At 45.5% G+C, this 22,787-nt stretch overlaps 3 protein-coding genes and 1 pseudogene across 3 annotated transcripts; 3 read left to right on the top strand and 1 right to left on the bottom strand.

Moving 5' to 3' along the window:
- The first annotated feature begins 471 nt into the window (after positions 1 to 471).
- On the top strand, positions 472 to 4,864 carry LOC137742815 (uncharacterized). The gene is made up of 3 exons (XM_088695224.1): positions 472 to 541; positions 2,619 to 3,439; positions 3,512 to 4,864. Exons 1-3 carry the CDS (start codon positions 472 to 474, stop codon positions 4,862 to 4,864), a joined length of 2,244 nt encoding a protein of 747 aa, XP_088551350.1.
- A 6,616-nt stretch (positions 4,865 to 11,480) lies between these two features.
- On the top strand, positions 11,481 to 13,472 carry LOC137711189 (scopoletin glucosyltransferase-like). The gene has a single exon (XM_088696081.1). It carries the CDS (start codon positions 11,629 to 11,631, stop codon positions 13,342 to 13,344), a length of 1,716 nt encoding a protein of 571 aa, XP_088552207.1. The 5' UTR covers positions 11,481 to 11,628; the 3' UTR covers positions 13,345 to 13,472.
- Positions 13,473 to 15,070: 1,598 nt separating this feature from the next.
- Positions 15,071 to 16,611, bottom strand: LOC137711737 (elongation factor 1-delta-like; annotated as a pseudogene).
- Positions 16,612 to 20,644: 4,033 nt separating this feature from the next.
- Positions 20,645 to 22,537, top strand: LOC137710389 (scopoletin glucosyltransferase). Its single transcript, XM_068449358.2, has one exon. It carries the CDS (start codon positions 20,677 to 20,679, stop codon positions 22,390 to 22,392), a length of 1,716 nt encoding a protein of 571 aa, XP_068305459.2. The 5' UTR covers positions 20,645 to 20,676; the 3' UTR covers positions 22,393 to 22,537.
- Positions 22,538 to 22,787: the final 250 nt, after the last annotated feature.

Below are 22,787 nucleotides of genomic sequence, written 5' to 3'. Positions count from 1 at the left end.
GATGCCGAGCAAATTATCCAGAAAACTTCTGACCCGGCCATTAAGGCTAGGTTTCAACATATACGGGAGGCTCGGGTCCTTGGTTTTGAGGTCGATCCTTATACAGATATCGACGCCGTCGAATTACCCTTTTCGCTCGAAGACCTTCAGCATTTACGCTATCATTTCGAAGTCTTCTCGGCTGTATCGCTCTTCGGCCTCACGGCCGACGAGGAAAAACGGATAGCACGATTGGATACCTATCTGGACACGAGGAACGCCCGTATTGCATATGAAGAACGAGCCCGTGTAACAAAGGACCAACGTAAATCTTCGGCAGTCCACATCGTCGAAGGAAATGGCTCACCCGCACTCAATTTGGTTCCCACGTCTCAGATACCGGCTCTTACTGAGGAACTCAAAAGTTTGATCGAGGATTTTCCGACGACTGCTACAGAAGATAGTTCTCCGGAAGACGACGACCATGACCCAATGGGCCCTTCGGTCCTCGAACAGATGGAGATTAGTATGGTACACGTTTTACCAGCTGAATTCCAACCGAGTATCCACCAGTCAAGTTTCTTGGACGGGGACGTAGTTGCCGAAGAAGCCACACAGGTAGACTTCGTCGCAAACGACGACGACCGAGAAAACCAAAGCGGAGATAACCTCAAGGCAGCTTTGGCCGAGCTATTTCCCCGCTCCTCCTCGGTTAATCTCCAACACCTGAAGCCGTTGTACGTCACGGCTCACATCGAAGGATTTCCCATTTCTAAAGTATTTGTCGACTGTGGAGCCACAGTCAACATTATGCCAATATCCGTCATGAAGGCTTTACGCCGTTCTGATAATGAACTCATTCCGTCAGGGATCACTATGAGCAGCTTTGTTGGTGACAAATCTCAGACCAAAGGGGTGCTCCCGTTGGAAGTTAGCATTGCCGGTCGTCAACACATGACGGCATTCTTTGTCATTGATTCCAAGACGGATTATAACGCATTACTTGGCCGCGACTGGATCCACCAAACCAGTTGCATTCCTTCATCATTATACCAAGTCCTCATCTTTTGGGATGGCAAATCGGTCGTAGTCCACCCAGCCGATAACCAACCATTTGAAACTAACATGATTCAGGCTCGCTATTATGATGATCACGTCGGCTACATCACCCTCCAAGGCCTTAACGAGGACGGACGACCGACGAGAATTTCAGTACAAAAAGTGATTGAGGTCGGCGCCGAGACTGTCCAACAGGATTCGGCGAGACTTGGCTTGGCGAACTTGGTTATCAATACCGATGATTGAGCACACCACACAAGAACGGCGTCAGGCCGCGGTTTCATCTACAATGGAACGTCTGCTGGCCCATTGGTACGCCATTACCAAGCAACCACATTCTGGCGTCAATTTAATCGAATTTCTGGCCGAAGCAGATAACGGCCCCGTTCTATCTTTCGATAAAGTTCAGGCTGCGCCGGCCGAACTCGAAGACCATCGACCTCAAGTCAAGGACCCGTTAGAGGAAGTGAACGTCGGAACGGCCGAGGATCCTCGAACATTGTTTATTAGTGCGTTACTCCCCTCGTCCATGAAGGTCGAACTCCGTAAACTACTCCACGAATTTAAAGATTGCTTTGCGTGGAATTATCATGAGATGCCAGGCCTCGACCGAAACCTTGTAGAGCATGAGCTACACATCAAGGAGGGTTGTAAGCCTTTTCGACAGCCTCCTCGCCGATTTTCAAACAAAGTGCAACTCGGCATTAAGGCAGAATTAGTTCGGCTTCTAAAGGCCGGGTTTATTAGGACCGCTCGGTATGTCGAATGGTTGGCCAATATCGTCCCCGTATTAAAGAAAAACGGTGCCCTTCGCATTTGCATCGATTTCCGTAATCTAAATCTGGCTACTCCCAAGGATGAATATACGATGCCGATCTCAGATTTATTAATTGATGCCGCAGCTAATCATGAACTGCTATCTTTTATGGACGGTCATGCGGGTTATAACCATATTTTCATCGCCGAAGCTGACGTCCACAAGACGGCTTTCCGTTGCCCGGGGGCACTTGGTACTTACGAATGGGTGGTCATGCCTTTCGGCCTCAAGAATGCTGGCGCCACATACCAAAGAGCCATGAATATGATCTTCCACGACTTAATCGGTACAATCGTCGAAGTTTATATCGATGATGTGGTCGTAAAATCCAAACGTCGTCAAACACACCTGGACGACCTGAGGCAAGCATTCCTTCGCATGCGCAAAAACAACCTCAAGATGAACCCGGCCAAGTGTGCTTTCGGTGTTTTGGCCGGTAATTTCTTAGGATTTTTGGTGCACCATCGCGGCATCGAGGTCGACGAAAATAAAGCCCGCGCCATCATTAGCGCCTCACCGCCGACAACAAAGAAACAGCTTCAGTCGTTACTCGGGCAGATCAATTTCCTCCGTCGTTTCATCGCCAATTCGGCCGGTAAAATGAAAGCATTCTCTACACTCCTTAAACTGAAGGAGACCGACCGATTTGAATGGCGCGAAGAGCATCAAGCTGCATTTACGCAAATCAAGGTGGCCCTTTCCACCCCACCTGTGCTCGTTCCACCTTGTCGCAACAAACCCCTTAAATTGTACATTTCGGCAGCTGTTGAATCCATTGGGTGCCTACTCGCACAAGATAACAACGTCGGCCGCGAACAAGCTATCTTTTACCTTAGCCGAAACCTGAATTTACCAGAACTTAATTATTCCCCTGTCGAAAAACTTTGCTTAGCGTTGTTTTTCGCCGCATCCAAGCTTCGGCATTACATGCTCCCCACAGTTACGCAGGTCCTCGCCCAAACCGACGTAATTCGTTACATGCTGACTCGGCCTATGGTCAAAGGCCGGATTGGGAAATGGACACTCGCCTTATCCGAGTTCAGCCTTCAGTATGTACCACAAAAGGCCGTCAAGGGGCAAGCCCTCGCCGACTTCCTGGCACAACACCCATCCCCTTACGGTCTTGAGGGGGGCGAGGTCGACATCGGTCTCGTCACCACACGTGATAATCATTGGACTATGCATTTTGATGGTTCCAGTACTTCAACCTCGGCAGGTGTCGGTATCGCAATTCAGTCGCCTGACCACTGCCGATGGTGTTTTTCTCTCAAATTAGATTTCAGCTGCACCAATAATCAGGCCGAGTATGAAGCCCTCATTATCGGCCTCCATGTTTTACACGATCTGCGGGCCCCCCGCGTTCTCGTCCTTGGTGATTCCGAACTTGTGATTAACCAACTAAATGGCGTGTTTCGTTGCATGAGTTGTACGTTAGCTCCCTATCACATGGTCGCCACTTACCTGGCCGAGTCATTCGACCAAATCACATTTGAACACATTTCACGTATCCACAATACTGACGCCGACGAACTTGCCCAGATCGCCTCCGGAGCACAACTCATGGGGGGCAAACTAAGTCGAATTATGGAAATTGCGAACACGGGTCAACGCTCGTACCCCGTTTTGATTAATCAGCAAACTCTCCAACGCACGCACGTAATACGTACAAGGGTGATGTCGCTCCCATCCCTGTTAGAACGAGGAGATCCCATAGAAGTATGCGCCGTCGAAGTAGAACCGGATGATTGGAGAAAGACGATGTTAAGGTACCTCAATAACCCCAATGGGAAGCACGACCGAAGAACGAAGGTGCTTGCGACGAATTACGTGTCGTATCAAAATGAATTATATCGCAAGGGCGAAGATGGTTTACTACTATTGTGCCTCGGCCCACACGAGGCTGCCCAAGTAATGGCCGAGGTACATGAAGGAATTTGCGGAGCGCACCAATCTGGACGAAAGATGCGCTGGTTACTCCGACGACACGGTTATTTTTGGCCCAATATATTAAAGGATTGCATCGAATATGCGCGAAGATGCGTATCATGCCAGATTCATGGACCCGTTCAGAGAGCCCCGGCCGAATTGCTACACTCGGTTACTAAACCGTGGCCGTTCAGGGGTTGGGCGATGGATGTAATTGGCAAAATTACGCCATCATCGGGGGCAGCGAAACACGCATGGATAATTGTGGCAACTGACTATTTCACTAAGTGGGTCGAGGCAAGATCGTACGCCGAATTAACGGCTAAAGAGGTATGCAACTTCGTAGAGGAGAATATTGTGACCAGATTCGGCGTGCCAGAAACGATCATAACTGATAATGGCACTATATTTACGGCCGATAGGTTTAGGGAATACGCGGCGAGTTTGAATATTCGACTCGAGCAGTCTACGCCGTACTACCCACAGGCAAACGGACAGGCCGAGGCAAGCAACAAAGTGTTGATCGGCATCCTTGAAAAAATGGTGAAGGAGAAACCTGGTTTGTGGCATTTGAAGTTAAGTGAAGCATTATGGGCATACCGAACTTCACCTCGGTCGGCCACTGGAACCACTCCTTACGCGTTAACTTATGGACACGACGCCATGTTACCGGTCGAATTGAGTATAAGTTCGTTGCGAGTAATCGAGCAGGGTAATTTGTACAGTATTGAATACAGTCAAGCGATGCGACAAGAGTTAGAAGACTTAGAAGAAAGTCGAATCGACGCGGGTAACTTATTGGTTGCACAAAAGAAAATTGCCGAGCGAGCATATAACCAGCGTGTGAGACAAAAAACGTTCGGCGAAGGAGAATTGGTTTGGCAAACTGTGTTGCCTGTTGGGATTAAAGACCCCAGATTTGGTAAGTGGTCGCCAAATTGGGAAGGACCATTCATCGTTCACAAAGTCCTCGGCAAGGGGGCGTATCATTTAAGAGATCGGACGGGTTCAGTTCATAAGTTGCCGATTAATGGAAAGTTTTTAAAGAAGTACTATCCAATTACATGGGAAATGCATGAGTAAGACCATTGGATATATTAATAGCAAAACCACCATTGTATTTATAACAAAAAATCATTACAAGGGAACAACTAGAATGATTAAAATCCTAAGGGGTCGAAGGGAGGAAGGTCTCGAGGGCAGCTTTTAGCTCCAGCCACTTGGCTTCGCTCAAAATTATCTCAGCCTGCCGGGTCTTCTTGTTACATTGCAGTTGCTGGATACGCCGTGCACCGGCAGCGAAGGCCGTTAGCCGAGTCTTGTTGGCCTCAAAGTCCTTCTCAAGCTCAGAAGCAGCGGCCGACCTTTGCCGTTGAAGGTCAGAAATCTGACGGTGGAGGTCAGAGATCTGACGATCGAACTCGGACAGCTTGGCTTTCTTCGCCTTGATTGCCTCCATCTCCACTCGACCGGCCTCATGCGCGACCTTGGCCACCTTCAAGTCATCCTCGGCCTGCAAGGCTCGCTCGAAGACAAGAAAGTGTTGCCGAGTTCGCTCCAAGAGGTCGGTAAGGAAAGAGATACCCTCCGGGCTCAGATGACCACCGCTGGCGAGGTCATTGAGACACTCTCCAACAGAGTCAAGGCCTTTGCACCGGAGAGCTTGAGAAGCAGTCAGAGACAAGACTTCGTGCAGCTTCACGAAGACTTCGGCGGGCGTGGCTCCCACCGATTCGGCCGGAGCAGCAGAGGAGCCGGCCTCACCGGTCGTGCTCTGGAGTAGAGCGTCAAGCTCCATTTCCCACGACGGCTGCACATAAGAGGAAAATTTTGTGAATAACAGTAAAGACGTGATGTAGTGCATAAAGGAAAAAGGAGAATGTTTTAGACCTGCCGAGAGGAGACTTCGGCCATGCCCTCTGGGTCATTGCTCGAACCCAGGGAACTTAATGGCCGAGCCCAGTGCCTCAGACCGCTACGCAATTCACGCGGCCGATGGAGGTCATCTACATTTGATGGCCACGATGGCGGCCAGGAAATATAAACAACGCCCCTCGGCGCATAAAATTGCCGGTGAAATGAATGTTCGGGCACCTGACATTTAATGGTCTTAAAAACATGTATCAAAAGAGAAAATCAACACAAAAGAAGAAAGACTTACAAAGGCCGAAGAGACTTCCTGCGGAGGAATGGGGAGATCTGCATCCTGCGGATGAATCGGCGACTCGGCCGTGGCCTCAGGGTCGGCCATGGGTCTCTTGCCGCGATCCGCCACAAGAGGAGTCGGTCGAGCGGCCGCCTCGACAACCGGAGGAGGACAGACGGGAGGAGAGCTGACTGGTCGGCGACGGCGTTCCAGGGGGACCTTTTCGCTCTCGCTCTCGACATCCTGGACAAAAAGAGATTATTTTACGACCAAAAAAAACCTGAAGGAACAAGAGTAGAAGCAGAATTATACCTCCAAAACGACCGTTGGAGTCGGGGGTGTTTCGGCAGGAGCAGCCGATTTCCCCATTTCGGGCGCCACGACCGGCTCTGAAGTTGGAGCGGATGCGGGTGCGACGATTGGATCGGCCTGGGAGACGGCTGGAGGATTCGAGGTTGGAGGTGCCTGGGCAGCCGGCACAGATGGAGAGCTGGCAGGAGCGGGCGTCCCAGTAGTGTTACTGGGGACGACATGAATTTCCCGGTCGCCCTTCTTCGCCAATTTCTTGACGCGTTTAGAAGGACGAGGGGCCTCTTCCGCCGGCTCGGCCCCTTGGTGGGGGCGTTTGGCAGGGATCGACCGCTCGGTGACAAGGGTCCTCTTCATAGGCGCCTTCTTCGCCTTTGCCACCGCGGCGACCACTTCCACCGTCCTCGGCACGCGAACCCCTGAAAAGCGAAGTAATTAGCAACGAAGATCAAGTGGTAAAACAAAGGAGGAAAGAAAAACGGAAAGACTACCTTGGGTCGACTCCTTAGGCTGTGTCGAGGATGTTGACCTAGGGCGGTCGCCGAAGATCTTCTTCGCCAGATCTTCGGCCGGGGCACCGAAGAAGTTGCCGGTATACTCCTCCCACCAGTCCCCAAAGGTATCAGTTCCCAGAGATTCAGGGACCGCCTGCCGAATCCGGAATTTCCTGCACTTCTCTTAGAACTCCTGGTCGGACGTCTTGCACTCCCTCTCAGAGGAACCGGTAAGACGCCCCCGACTTAGGAGTGACCGAGAAGCGAGCAGGGGGACGGGGCTGCCTTGAATATAGCCGAGCTGCCGGGCGACAAAATGGGGGTGGTAGACCTCCCAGCCAGCTCGGCGGGCATCGCAACCCAGTGGAAGGTCGCGAGCCAAAACAAACGACCCCCAGCGCTGACGAATGTCCGCATCCTCGGACGCGGCCCACGCGGCCGTAGGAAGCTTGAGCGAGGAAGGGTACTCCTGGCGCCGGCACACCAGGAACTCGTCATCCGAGAGGACATCTAGGCCGAGGAAGTGTTTGAAAACCTCGTCGGCCCGGTGAGGTGGTGCCGGTCGAGATGCCAGTTGAAGACCGAGGGCGGCCGTTCGCTGGAAGGCAGGGACCTCCGGTCGAAGAGTAGAGAAGTAAACCTGCAACCAGAGTTGGAACACCCAGAGGGGTCCGTTCTGATGCGGGTCGATCTTGCCAATGGTCGCCTCGGCCAGGCAACGGTAGAGATTGGCGAGTATGGCTGGACTGAGCGCCAGCAAGCGACCATTAGCCAGTGCCTGGGCCACCGGCATGTTCTCCACCAGGCATTTGTTCGACCGAGTACAACAAATGAATTTGTTGTACCAGTAGAAGAAGAAGGCCTCGTGCTCTCCCTTCCTAAGGCTTTCCTCGCCTCGGCCGGCGAAATGAAGAATGAGAGTGTTGTAGTTGAAGAAGTTCTTGTGGAGCTTCTGAACTTCTTCCCTTGAGGGCTCCCGATCACCCCGGCTTAGCGTCTCGACGGCCCTTTCGTCGAATAGTGCCTTCAGGTCGAGAGGAGAAGGGTATCCGGAAATGGCGGCGTCAATAGGAAGGCCGGTCGAGGAAGTCCCAAGGATGGCCGAAACGTCGAGGATGGTGGGGCCGAGAGGGCCGAAAGGCAGGACCATGGTGTTGGTGGCCGAACACCATAAACTCAGGGCCGCCATGAGCAGCTCCTTATCCATGGCAATCTCCATGGTTGACAGAATAATGGCATCGTAGATGCCGAGAGCCTTCCACTCCTTGGAGAAGAAGGAGCTCATTCGGTCGACCCAGGCGGCCCAGGCCGTGGTGGTCGAGGGCCAAGCTCCTTGAGGACGAGCCAAGCACCATTTCGACCAGTCAAACCCTTGAAGCAGGGGGGTTAGACATTGCTCCTTGAGCAAGTTGGTGACAGACGACGGCACTGCGTCTTTGAAGAGGGGACCCAGAATCTGGTGGGTGGTGGCCATATCCTCTTGAAATCGCAGCGTCTTGACGGCGCTTCGATCGATGAATGACTTGCACTTATTGATCTCATCGGAAAGCTTCGAAATAAAGGAGGCCATATTCTGGAGTTTCTGAAGGCGTAAGAGGCGAATGGCAGAAATGTGGGTATTTATAGGCTTTTCAGAATGAATATCAAACGTCTGGAATTCAAAAGCGCTGGTTCAGATTGGGGGGAAATGTAACCGGGAAAGTCTGCAATCATTTCGGATATTTTGGGAACCTGCGAAAATGGGATCGAGGAGTCGAAAATCCAGGATGCACGATGGCGTGTGGCGACAGGTTCAATGCATTTAATAAGGATGAGACGGTTCAATTAGTGCACGGTTTCGAGGCCCATGAGTGAAGCTTTTGAGAACGGCGGAGAATCGACACGTGGCCACGCGTTGGGGGCAACGAGGAAAGTGCGATCATGTCTCATAAATATGCAGGAATAATGATCATTAAGGGAGTAAAGTTCAAAAAAAAAGCAATAAATGTTTTCGCTTCTTCAAGGTCGAGGCCCGACCAAGAGGTGACAATCGGCGACCTCAGAAGCGAAGGGGCAATGTTTGGGCCCAAAATATTTTGGTTAGGCCGAGCAGTCAGATGTGCTCGGCCCAAGGTAATAACAGATGCTATGGGCCGAATAATAAAACCCGGGCCAGCTGGCAGGGTCAGCCGAATCCTATCTCAAGAGGTCCAGATAAGTAGGAAGGATTGAGGAAATCCTGGTGCGACCAGGATTCTCGACCAGCAAGAAATAAAGCCTCAAAAGGAGGAAGATTCAGAATCCCAGTGGGAGTAGGTTTGTTCGAACCAGAATCGAAATGGGACAAGGACTCCCAATCCAAATCAGAGGAGGTTTCAAGGAATGGGGTACTATAAATACACGAGATCATGCAACATTCAAGGACCTCCAAAATCAGCATACAATTGCCCTGCGCAAAACCTCTCAACATCTTGAGATTTTTTCCTTTTCTTTTTCTGCCGACACACCTTCAGTTTGGATAAACAGCACTGTGGAAGCGCCCGGCGAGCACCTTCAGTTTGGATAAACAGCACTGCTGCCGCAGAATCAGCCGACCGAGAAGCATCTTCAGTTTGGATAAACAGCACTGCGTCGAGGTCGACCGATTATCTATCCAAGTCTCGGTCGAGAAAGGTTTTCGAACCTTTGTTGGCAGAGGTCACCTTACTAAGCTTTCTCGGCATAGTTAGGTGTTACGAATTACATTGCTCGGCGTACTGGTCGCCGAGTGGTTTTATGATTGGATACTCACAGGTGAGTTTCAGGGTTCGGCATTCCGACGGTCGAACTACGTTTACCATCAAGACATATATCACGTTCGAGTACCTGTGCCCATACACCTTGGTCTCGATTCGACGTGCTTATACTCTCACGAATATAATCACAGTGACCGAATCGGGCTCGGACGATTTGTGAACTCCGCAGAATTAGCAGCCTTGTCTTCAGGCTGTAGAACCCAGAGACCGAGAGTGTTCCTTCCTCGGTCGCAATCGCAAGTTAAAGAAGTCAGCAACGCGCTCAAAGCTACATCAACAAATTTTACTCCTCGGCCAGGCTCGGCCGACGAGTTGGCACGCCCCGCATTCGACCGAAAGACGTAGTTGGCTTATTAGTTACTCGGTCTGCGCGCCACGTAGGTTTTGTAATTTTTAGGGTCAACAATGTTATATAGCTTTCTTCTACCCAAAGCTCGCTGCACTTTCCGAGACCCCTAATTCCACTTAAGGAGACTGTAAGGGATGCCTCGGAGGGACCCTTTTCAGGTTTGCTAGCTACTGATACCGAATTTGTTTCATTGACGTACAAAAATAGTTGTTTTCTATAGTTCCTCTTTTCAATATCTCTGCGATATGAGTACATTCTTTACCTCTCTTTTTTCTTTGTTATTTATGTTATGCGACATCTAGGAGCTACACAGTCCATGGGAAGTCTTCCGAAAGTAAGGACCTATGCCATCGCTCAAGGAAGTTCCTTTAGATAGTCTTCCATCGGTTTGAGCGTACCAGAATATTACATTAAAATCACATCCATTTATTTTTGCACCTTGACATCATGTTACAAGGATATGAGACCATACATTCTTTAGACACCTAGTGACCAAAAGAGCATTGTGTCAATCAAACCCCTACTACCCAAACTCTGAAAAGCTTGTTCAGAATGAGTTTGTGCTGGAGGCTGACTTAGGGTTTCAAAAAATGCATCAAAACAAATTTAGAAACTCTGCTCGAGGCTGCAGAACACAAGAAAAAATCAGAATTCTGGTTGATGAGTGATGACGGCGTAACTTCCTTGTTAAAACTTTGAATGATATACACAATGCTCCGTGAAGTTTTTTCAAATACAATCTTCAATCGCCAACGCTCCCATACAAATACCTTACCTTACTAGTATGACTTAAAATGCTTTCGAACTCGACACAATAAAATAATACATCAAAGACGCATACAAAACTGCAGAACATCCATCTCAATTAGGCAACAAAAGCAGTAATCCTAATTAACATGACTTAACTATACGGTCAGAAGACTAAGAACCTTTTCACAACGGTCAAGTCCCTTTAAAATACGTGTTGATGAAGAAAAACTTAGTTAATAAGAGAATGACACCGTCAAGTATGACTCGTGATTTCCAGGTGTCAACGTTTCAGAGCATTACATCTCCTTGTCGACCAAAACTTGCATGCTTTTCCTTGTCGACCAAAACTTGCATGCTTTACAAGTTTCAGAGCATTACATCTCCTTGTCGACCAAAACTTGCTTGCTTTACAGGTTTCATTCTTAACTGTTTAAACGAACCTAACAGTCAAACCCTAGCTCCTACGATGCCAGTTCTGTTGCGTATTGCGTATCAAATACAGGAATAGATACAGTACGCTTTATTACGGCCAGTCACATATTTAATATGTATCTAGGTTAACAAATATGGCATTTAAAAGATGAATACAAGTATCTGACAATTTAAATACGGGTATCCGATGGTTTGCGGATATCCCCGCCATGGTCTTTGATGCGATCTGATGGAAGAAGACAAGATAGGTAAATTAGTTTCTTATCCCATCTTTTTAGTGTAAATAATATCGTTCATTAAAAAAAAATATTTTTATTGAATACACACTCATGAGATAAATTGCTGTAACTATACCGTACTTTGTTTTTAATTTTAAAAATTTGATGTATTCTGGCTCGTGTCTCTGTCCATGCATGGTAACGGTTAGCCTACTTTCGTCTCTCTCCCTTTCAAAATCCAACGCATTCCTTCGCAGCTAAGCTTTCATCTGATCGTTGACCGAAAAAAAAAAAAGCTTTCTTCTGATTCTTTGTTAATTCTTCCCTATAAAATCCCCAACGATCTTACGAATTCAAAACATAAATATTCAAAACATGGCGAATGAGATATGGATCGTTCCATTTTATGGGCAGGGACATCTCTTCCCGCTAATGGAGCTCTGCAAGCAAATAGCCTCCCGAGACTTCAAATCCGTTTTCGTTATTTCTTCCAACTTCTCCTCCTCCGTCCCCTCTTCCCTCCGCCAGCACCCGCTTGTCCAAATCGCCGAAATCCCTGAATCAATCCCATCGTCTGATCCTTCAACGCCACCTCAGCCAACTCCTCAGCCGCTCCACCGCCACCACGTTCAGGACAACCAGATGGCTAACGGTCTTGAGAAACTCCTTACGACCCGATGCCAGAGTTCAGATTCTGCGCTGCCCGTATGTGCCGTGCTTGACGTCATGATGGGCTGGACTGCCGAAGTTTTTAAGAAATTTGAAATTCCAACCGTAGCTTTCTTCACCTCTGGTGCTTGCTCTGCCGCCATGGAGTATGCCATGTGGAAGGCTCAGCCCTTGGATATCAAGTCCGACGAGACCCGTTTGCTCCCCGGGTTACCCGAGGAAATGGCTCTCACTCTATCTGATGTTAAACGACAGTCTCGCGGACCACCGCCACACGGTCATGGTGGCGGCCCACCAATAGGGCCAGGTGCAGGTTTTCCTCCGCCACCCGGTCATGGTGGCGGCTCATTAACAGGGCCAGCTGCAGGTTTTCCTCCGCCACCGAGCCAAGGTGTAGGTGGCTTTCCTCCATTTGGCCCAAATGCAGGTATGCCTCTGCCGGGCCAAGATGCAGTTGGTTTTCCTCCATTTGGACCGGGGCACGGTGTGCCTCCATCCGACCCGTCTCTTAATGGACCTGGCCCGGGAAGAAGGGGCCATCCGCAACCCGGAGGTAAACCACCGTGGGCGGAAGATGCTGACCGATCTATTGCGTTGATGATCAATACGTGTGATGATCTGGAGCGTCCATTCCTTCAGTACATTGCGGATCAAATTGGAAAACCGGTCTGGGGAGTTGGCCCGCTTTTGCCCGAACAATACTGGAAATCGGCCGGTTCAATTCTCCACGACCGCGAGTTCCGAACCAGCACCCGACGGTCAAACATCACCAAAGACGAGGTGGTCGAGTGGCTAGACTCGAAGCCGTCCAGATCAGTCCTCTACGTGTCATTCGGTAGCACGGTAGCACCTACAGTGGAGGAGTTCAAAGTACTGGCAGAGGCATTGGAATCATCCACCCAGCCTTTCATATGGGTGGTCCAATCCGGTTCGGGCAGACAGGCAGGTCCCCCGCGGGCCGGTTCGGAAGGCGAAGAAGGATACTATCCACACGAAATGGAGGCTCGAGTGGGGAAAAGAGGTTTGATAATACACGGATGGGCCCCACAGCTGCTGATCCTGGGCCATCCATCAACGGGTGGATTTTTATCACACTGTGGATGGAATTCAACGGTGGAGGCAATCGGGTGTGGGGTCCCGATCTTGGCATGGCCAATCAGAGGGGACCAACACCATGATGCCAATTTGGTGGCAAGCTTTCTGAAAGTAGGGCATCAGATCCCTATTCCCGACGAGAAAATATTAATCAAGAAGGAAGATATAGTGAAGGGAATCGAGATGCTGATGAGTGACGAGGACATGAAACGACGAGCTTTGGAGCTGAGTGAGAAATTTGAGCACAGATTTCCAACAAGTTCGGTTGCTGCTTTGGATACTTTTAGAGATTTTGTTGCCCAAAAGCCAAAAGCAACTTCTTCGTGATCAGCTTTTTCTTGTTTGATTTTTCACTTTTCTTCAATGTATCAATCTATAATGAATGTGTGTAATTTTACTACACATGTCACGCTTCTTACTACAACTTGGAATGTTATGTGTCTGTTTACATCATATATGATCGATCCTGAAATCTTCGAGCATTTATTACATGTTGAAGCATTCCATTGAAGGAGGTGGATACACCGATCCCATTTCCTACTTCACTCAACAGCACATGCCCAGTGAACTACCCTCAACACGCATGCGAAAACCATCTATAAGATCCTCATGTAAAAATGGATTTGTATAAAATATAACAAAAATGGTAGTACCACCTTTTTTATAGCACGTTGTATCATCTTTCTAATAAAGATGTGATCTATATGTGTTGATGGGCTCTACATCTGTTTGAGATGGTACATATAAAGAAATATCTTGAGATATCTTCAAATGTAAGAAGAAGAAATGTCTTATAAAAAAACATATAAAGAAAGAAGAAAGTTGAACTAGTTGTGCCATAATTCATTTCATGGTCTTTTTATTGTTGGAACATACTTCATTTCGGTACCCAATACCTAACCAATCCCGAAATTTCGGTACGGGAATCAGTCTCAAGTTTTCAGGATTTCGGTAATCCCGAACCGAACCGAAAAACATATATATTATTTAATTTTTAAATATATATTTAGAATTTTAATAGTTGTCGGATTCTATTGAGATTTAATCTCAACCGTTGAATATAAATCAAACCTAGAATTTCTATTGATTCCTTCAGATTCTTGGAACTTTGTTCCATTGAGAAGCGATGAATACATGCCAATTTATGCTGAACATGAAAACATTAGATAATGCAGGAGTATGTTGAGCAAACTTTCCTCTTCTCTATTTCTAAACATTTTCTTCTTAACATCATTTTAGTAGCTTAAGCACAATTCATTGGGTTGAACCAATGAATTTAACACTTTAATGATATCACTTGGTCAGCAATATTGCGTTACAGATGGCGCTGTAACATAATATTGGCAGTCTAATTACGGACCAAATTCCAATTTCCTAAATCTTCACTTACTACCATGAAACTGATGAAAGGCAGGTCCTGAGATTTAGAGATCGTGTACCATTAATTTTTTAAAGTGAAACCTTTTCATGATCTAAGATGACCATGATAAAGGCAACATTTACCTTTAAATGGTCGATCAGTGTCTACCAAATGATCAACAATGGTGCCCCCTCCTCTGTCTTTGATGATCACCAATTTTCTTTTTCAAATATCAAACCATTTAACATTTAATGTATCTGATTGTGTTCCCAGCACACCAAAAAGTCTCCCCAAATTAGTGCGTATTGTTGGAGTAAAATAAAGGGAGTTTTAACAAAACACTCCCGGTACTGTTCACTTTTAACGAAAACCACATTTATACATTTTTCTAGTACTATTCACTATACCTTTAAAAATAACTTTTTATTAAAAAAGAAGTTTTTTTGGACTTTTCGTTTTCCTTCAAATAAAAGAGCATGGATGGGAAATGCCAAATGTTAGGCCAGACTTAAGGTTTTCTAGCAAAAACCAAACTCTTTCCACGGCGGTCCGGGGAATGAGTAAAATTAGCCAAATAAGCAGATCAACATCTCTGGTTAAGTTGCCCCAATTGTGTACACTTACTGAATTTTCGGCATTAACTCAATCCCAGCATATATTTATCGTCTCTCGCCATAGATCTGCAAGCTCCAATCATATTTTGTTGAAGGCGACGATATCACAGCTCTGCACATGCTCATTTATTGGTTCAGCAGTAAGATGTTCCTCAATAAGACTGTCGACAGAGACCAGGTCGTCAACAATTGTAAGCATTATTTGCAACTTCTTTACCCGTACCCAACATCAACAAGTTTGGATGCTCCCCAGTGCAACCCTTCCGTGTCCACACTTCTTACAGGCTTACAGCCTCCTCAAGCAGTTCATGTCAGTTTCATCATCCCTTGGCTTCACGTCCAACAAAACTGATGACTTGCCAGACTCTTTCTTCTCTTTATGTGCCTTGACGAAAGCCACCACACGTTCTTCAGCAAGCTTCTTCTCCTCTTCGGTCACTTCACCAAAGAGATCAGCATTAACGAACTCTTCGCCAAAGATGTCAACATCGTCACCATCGTCAGCTGAGGCCTTTGTTTCAGCTACAGAAGGAGTATAAGTAGAAGCTGCGTCCCCAGTCTCGATAATGACACCAGATACTTCTCCAAAAACAGCTGAAAAAAGAGCAGCAATGTGGTTGTTGTTAGAGTATGAGTGTGATTCATACAGTTTGGTAATAATCCTTGTTGTCTCGGATTGCTATCAACAAGTCTTAATATGTTTATGAGAGTTAATTCAACTTTGGTTTGGATTGAAACTCTGTGTTGATAAGCTTAAGAATAGAACTCGTACAAGGATTTGGTCTTGTATTCCTTGTACGATTATTATAGGGTAATCCATATTTTGTAGTATAAAAACCACAAGCCGCTGCTCTCACAAAAAACACGCTCTTATTGTTCCAAGTACCTATAACTTGGAGAGCATTGAGTTTTGCAAAGAGGAGAAGATTGTGTGTAGATTTCTCTAATGGCTCTTAATCCTAATTTGTTGAACGTAGTTATGATATGGTGTCTAGCACTATTCTTTCCTGTGATCAATGCCGTAAAGAACATGTGTTTTGCTGGTGCCGTCCAAAACTTCACCTCTCAGTTTTCACACTACACAGAAGGCACATCTGACCGTCGATATAATATGGCTAAGTCCTTGGTTTTCTTGACACACTTTGTGGGAGATATTCATCAGCCAATGCATGTCGGGTTCAGGACAGATGAGGGAGGAAACACGATAGCCTTGCGTTGGTACAGAAACAAATCCAATCTTCACCATGTGTGGGATAGGGAGATCATACAACAAACTATGAAGGACTATTATGACAGAACACACGGGAAAGACTTCGGCAAACAGTTTGCTGGTATGTGTTGCAGTATTACTTCAGTATTTGCATATACAGAATATTTGGAGTGATGATTGTGATTTAGTTGGTTAAATCTTATGTTCTTGGCTAGTTTGTTATAGAGCTTATATGGTTGCTTTTACAGTTGTGCCACCTAGACACATTCACAAATTCCGAAGATGGTGGCTTAGAAAGAGCTGCATGCACAGTGAGATCATCCTTGGAAGCCTGAGAGCCAGTGATGTAACTGTGGTCATCCAGTTTTTCAGGCCAGCAGGCGAGTGAGGCCAAAGGATGTGACTGCCATTGCTCGGTTTTGGTTGGTTTTTCCTCAATAGCAAAAGAATTGCAGAGAGAGAGAGAGAGAGTTAAATGTCCTCTCACAGGCCTTGATAAAACTCGAGAGAGGTAACTCTCACAGGCCTTGATAAAACTCGAGAGAGTATGTTGTGGTGTGCTCTGGCATATGTGCAGGGTATCTGTTTATATAGAGGTTTGCACACCCTCCCCTACCAAGGATTCCTAGCTAGACCCTAATTCAATATCCCTTAATAACCTTTTTTCTTTTTTTTTTTAATTTTATTTTATTTAAAATCCTTTAATAATCAGGAATTCCTAAACCCATATGCACCAGGATAAGCCTTTTTTTGGACTTTTAACGTAGCTGAAAATGCACGTCGAGTATGGGACAACAAAGAAAACGTTGGAGTATTTCCAACAAGAGCCTTTTTCGGTGAAGCGTGAAATAATAATAAAATCCCTTGTCGACACTTTTGCGAGAGGGAACTCTTCGCTGCTTAAGATTATCTGCAGTGATCTTCTCGACGAATCTGTTCGCTGCAAAAGGATTATAGCAAATATTCCAATTTGTTTCCTTTTGTGTTTTAACGCATTCACCCTTCAAATTGTTCATTTGCTCAACCTTGATGTGCAGCATGAGTACATATTTATCCCCGCCAGGTATCGGGGATTTCCTTTAGTTTTGATAGATCGATGTCCTCATATTATTTCCCGTCACTAGCCATGAATGCATTACATAAATCAAACTGGAGGTTCAAGTAAGTGGTAGAGCATTAGTGACGGGAATCAAATCCGCGAAGCATATAACTTGTAACCATTCATTAGTGACCAGGCCCGGCCCAGGTCCAGTGGCAGAGCTACCGTCCGGTGCCCAAGATAATTAGGGGCACCAAAATTATTAAGGCCATATATTTATATATGTTTTCATAAAAGTATAAATTTATAAAATTAGATCTAATGACAAAAAAATGTAACTAGAACCCGTGGTTTTGTTGCTTGAAATTAATGAGGATGTCTTGTGTTCAAGACACCATGTGTGCTTATCTATCTTTCAATTTTTACAAATTTCTTTTCATAAAAGTATAAATATACATAATTTGGCTAAATGATCAAGAGTTTAATCAGAATCAATGGTTTTTGTTGTTTAAAATTAACGAGAGGTCCTGAGTTCGAAATGCTAAGTGCATGTTTATTCTTTTCATTTTTTACGAATTTTTGTTTGGTTGTTAATTTATTTTTAATTAGTAACTAATAGCTATGTGGGTTGTTATTTTTAAACATTTGTTCCAATTCAAGTATAATCTTCAACAAACAGTAATGCGTTGACCAAATTTTTTGATCAAATTTGCAAATCATATGACGTGTCATCAAAAAGTTTAATTTAGTACCCATTTATTACTTACACATATCAATTAAAGACTAAAAACCATCATTATTTTTTTAATCCCATATTGACAAGGTTAGAAAACAAGAAAAAACACCTCACGATTTATACAAAAACACTTTAAAAGTTTAGATGAAAAACAAAACTCATATTTATCTACTTGTAAACTAAAAGTTTTTTTGTTTCCTTCTCACGAAACAACAAATTAGTTTTTCTACGTTTTTAAATTATTAAGTTTTAAGTGATTTTCTAAGTATAATTTTATCGATGTCTTACGTATGAAAACAAATAATTTTCTTATATAAAGTGAGGGCATATTTTTTGGCGTCGTCCCAGGCCTCAAAAATCTCTAGACCGGCCCTGTTAGTGACTTTATCAATTACATGTTATCTGGCTTTCTTCTACCCAAAGCTCGCTGCACTTTCCGAGACCCCTAATTCCACTTAAGGAGACTGTATACTACATTCACAATTTTAAGGGATTCCACGGAGGGACCCTTTTCGGGTTTGCTAGCTACTGATACCGAATTTGTTTCAGTGACGTACAAACCAAGAAATAGATTTTTGTTAGTTCCTCTTGTCAATATATCTGCGATACGAGTACATTATTTACCCTTTTTTTTCTTTGTTATTTATGTTGTGCGACATTTAGGAGTTACACAGGTCCATGGGATGTCTTCCGAAAAGTAAGGAACTATGTCATCGCTCGAGGAAGTTGCTTTAGATAGTCTTCCATCGGCTTGAGCGTACCAGAATTGACACATCCCGACCGAAATCAAGGCGTGCTGGTCGTCATGTGAGGATGACGTAGCCATGTGCACAGTGTGGAAGCAAAATATAATAATAAAAATACAAATAAATAAAAACCAAACTACTAGCGTGAGTTCCCAGAAACAAAACCGTGAAGGCGTGGTCGGGGCCCAAAGCGGACAATATCGTGCTACAGTATAGTCGAGCCCGGGATGTGGTGCGGGCCAGGGCCGGGGTGTGACAAGAATATACCATTGTAAGACTCCAGTTAATTCATTCATTACATGTATCATGTATGCAGCCTTGTGGAGTACTGAAACTTAATCTTCAGTCACTACAAGAAATCTATAATGCTAATTAATCCAGTTCTTAAATAAGTCATGTTAGTGAATGTATAATGCTAATTAATCCAGTTCTTAAATAATCTTATGTTTGGTTCAAGATGGGATTGATATTAAGATCCGTTCTCAAAGTCACCTAGTGTCCAGGGATTTATGGTCACCAACCATTGGATTTAACATCAGAAGTTGAGATTAAAACATTAAAATCACATCCATTTATTTTTCACCATGACATCACGTTACAATGATAAGAGACTATACATTCTTTAGACACCTAATGACCACAAGAACATTGTGTCAATCAAACCCCTACTACCCAGACTCAGAAAAGCTTGTTCAGAATGAGTTTGTGCTGGAGGCTAACTTAGGGTTTCAAAAAAATGCATCAAAACAAATTTAGAAACTCTGCTTGAGGCTGTAGAACACAAGACAAAATCAGCAGTCTGGCTAATGACGGCATAACTTCCTTGTTAAAACTTTGAATGATATACATAACACTCCATAAAGTTTTATCTTCAAATACAATCTTCAATCGCCAATGCTCCCATACAAGTGTACCTTATCTTACGAGTACGACTTAAAATGCTTTCGAACTCGATATAATACAATAATACATCAAAAACGTGTACAAGACAAGAGAACATCCATCTCAATTAGGCAACAAAAGCAGTAATCCTAATTAACATGACTTAGCTATAATAGTTTTACCATACAGTCAGAAGACTAGGAACCTTTCCATCTAACGGTCAACGCCCTTTACAATACGTGTTCATGAAGAAAATTTACATTCATTGGACATCGTTGTCACCGACCTAATCTCAATAGTCGGTTGACTCGGTTTCGCTCCTTTAAAAACTTAATTACTAAGATAATGACACCGTCACCAACAAGTATGACTCTTGATTTCCAGGCGTCAAAGTTTCAAAGCATTACATCACCTTGTCGACCAAAACTTGCATGCTTTACAAGTTTCATTCTTAACTATTTAAACAAACCTAACAGTCAAACCCTACTCCCTACGATGCACGGATACGGCAGTTCTGTCACGTATTGCGTATCAAATACAAGAATAGATATAGTACACTGTCATACGGTCTGTTACGTATTGAATATGTAACTAGATTGACAATACGGCATTTAAAAGATAAATACAAGTATTTGACAGTTTAAATACAAGAATCCGATGGTTTGCGGATATCCCGATCATGGCCTTTGACTCGATCTGGTCGAAGAAGGCTGATAGGTACAAGGCAACTAGAGCTATAGTCTAGTTTCTTAGCAAGTCATCACTGGTAAGTTTGAGGTCTTAGATTTGATTCTCACTAAAAACGAATTTGAACATATTATTATGGTTAGTTCTGAGACTTATCCCATTAAAAAAAAAAATTATTGAATACGTTCTTATGAGATAAAATGCTGTAACTATACCGTACTTTGTTTTTAATTTTTAAAAAATTAATGTATTCTGGTGTCGTATCTCGTGTCGGTATCGTTGACCGGAAAAAAAAAAAAAAAAAGGCTTTCTTCTGATTCTTTGTTAATTCTTCCCTATAAAATCCCCAACGATCTCACGAATTCAAAACACAAATATTGAAAAGATGGCGAATGAGATATGGATTGTTCCATTTTTTGGGCAGGGACATCTATTCCCTCTAATGGAGCTCTGCAAGCAAATAGCCTCCCGAGACTTCAAATCCGTTTTCGTTATTTCTTCCAACTTCTCCTCCTCCGTCCCCTCTTCCCTCCGCCAACACCCGCTTGTCCAAATCGCCGAAATCCCTGAATCAATCCCATCGTCTGACCCTTCAACGCCGCCTCAGCCAACTCCTCCGCCGCTCCACCGCCACCACGATCAACACAACCAGATGGCTCTCGGTCTTGAGAAACTCCTCTCGACCCGATGCCAGGGTTCGGATTCTGCGCCCCCCGTATGTGCCGTGCTTGACGTCATGATGGGCTGGACTGCCGAAGTTTTTAAGAAATTTGAAATTCCAACCGTAGCTTTCTTCACCTCTGGTGCTTGCTCTGCCGCCATGGAGTATGCCATGTGGAAGGCTCGGCCCTTGGATATCAAATCCGACGAGACCCGTTTGCTCCCCGGGTTACCCGAGGAAATGGCTCTCACTCTATCTGATGTTAAACGACAGTCTCGCGGACCACCGCCACACGGTCATGGTGGCGGCCCACCAACAGGGCCAGGTGCAGGTTTTCCTCCGCCACCAGGTCATGGTGGCGGCTCACTAACAGGGTCAGCTGCAGGTTTTCCTCCGCCACCGAGCCAAGGTGTAGGTGGCTTTCCTCCATTTGGCCCAAATGCAGGTATGCCTCTGCCGGGCCAAGATGCAGTTGGTTTTCCTCCATTTGGACCGGGGCACGGTATGCCTCCACCCGACCCGCCTCTTAATGGACCTGGCCGGGGAAGAAGGGGCCCGCCGCAACCAGGAGGTAAACCACCGTGGACAGAAGATGCTGACCGATCTATTGCGGTGATGATCAATACGTGTGATGATCTGGAGCGTCCATTCCTTAAGTACATTGCGGAGCAAATTGGAAAACCGGTCTGGGGAGTTGGCCCGCTTTTGCCCGAACAATACTGGAAATCGGCCGGTTCAATTCTCCACGACCGCGAGTTCCGAACCAGCACCCGACGGTCAAACATCACCGAAGACGAGGTGGTCGAGTGGCTAGACTCGAAGCTATCCGGATCAGTACTTTACGTGTCATTCGGCAGCGAGGTGGGACCTACAGTGGAGGAGTACAAAGTATTGGCTGAGGCATTGGAATCATCCACCCAGCCTTTCATATGGGTGGTGCAATCCGGTTCGGGCAGACCACCGGGTCCCCCGCGAGCCGGTTCGGAAGGTGAAGAAGGATACTATCCACACGGAATGGAGGCTCGAGTCGGGAAAAGAGGTTTGATAATACACGGATGGGCCCCACAGCTGTTGATCCTGAGCCATCCATCAACGGGTGGATTTTTATCACACTGTGGATGGAATTCAACGGTGGAGGCAATCGGACGTGGGGTCCCGATCCTAGCGTGGCCAATCAGAGGGGACCAACACCACGATGCCAAATTGGTGGCTAGCTTTCTGAAAGTAGGGTATCGCATCCCTATTCCTGACGAGAAAATATTAATTAAGAAGGAAGATATAGTGAAGGGAATCGAGATGCTGATAAGTGACGAGGACATAAAACGACGAGCTTTGGAGCTGCGTGAGAAATTTGGGCATGGATTTCCAACGAGTTCAGTTGCTGCTCTGGATGCTTTTAGAGATTTTGTAGCCCAAAAGCCAAAAGCAGCGTCTTGGTGATCAGCTTTTTCTTGTTTGATTGTTTGTTTGATTTCTCACTGTTCTTCAATGTATCACTTATCAGTGTATAATGAATGTGTGTAATTTTACTACACATGTCACACTTGTTACTACAATTTGGAATGTTATGTGTTTGTTTATATCATATATGATCAACCTTGAAATCACTGAGTATTTATTACATGTTGAAGCATTCCATCGAAGGAAGCGGATACACCGATCCCATTTCCTACTTCACTCAACACTACATGCCCAGTAAACTACCCCCGACAACCATCTATAAGATCCTCATGAAAAAATGGATTTGTATAAAATATAACAAAAATGGTAATACCACCACATATTTCATAGCACGTGGTACCGTCTTTCTAATAAAGATGAGATCTGCATGTGTT

The sequence above is a fragment of the Pyrus communis genome, chromosome 6 (assembly GCF_041283825.1).
Source record: "Pyrus communis isolate YQ-2024b chromosome 6, ASM4128382v1, whole genome shotgun sequence".
NCBI lineage: Eukaryota > Viridiplantae > Streptophyta > Magnoliopsida > Rosales > Rosaceae > Pyrus > Pyrus communis.
Note: the sequence above shows the minus strand (reverse complement) of the source record. Positions and strands in the feature narration are given on the sequence as shown.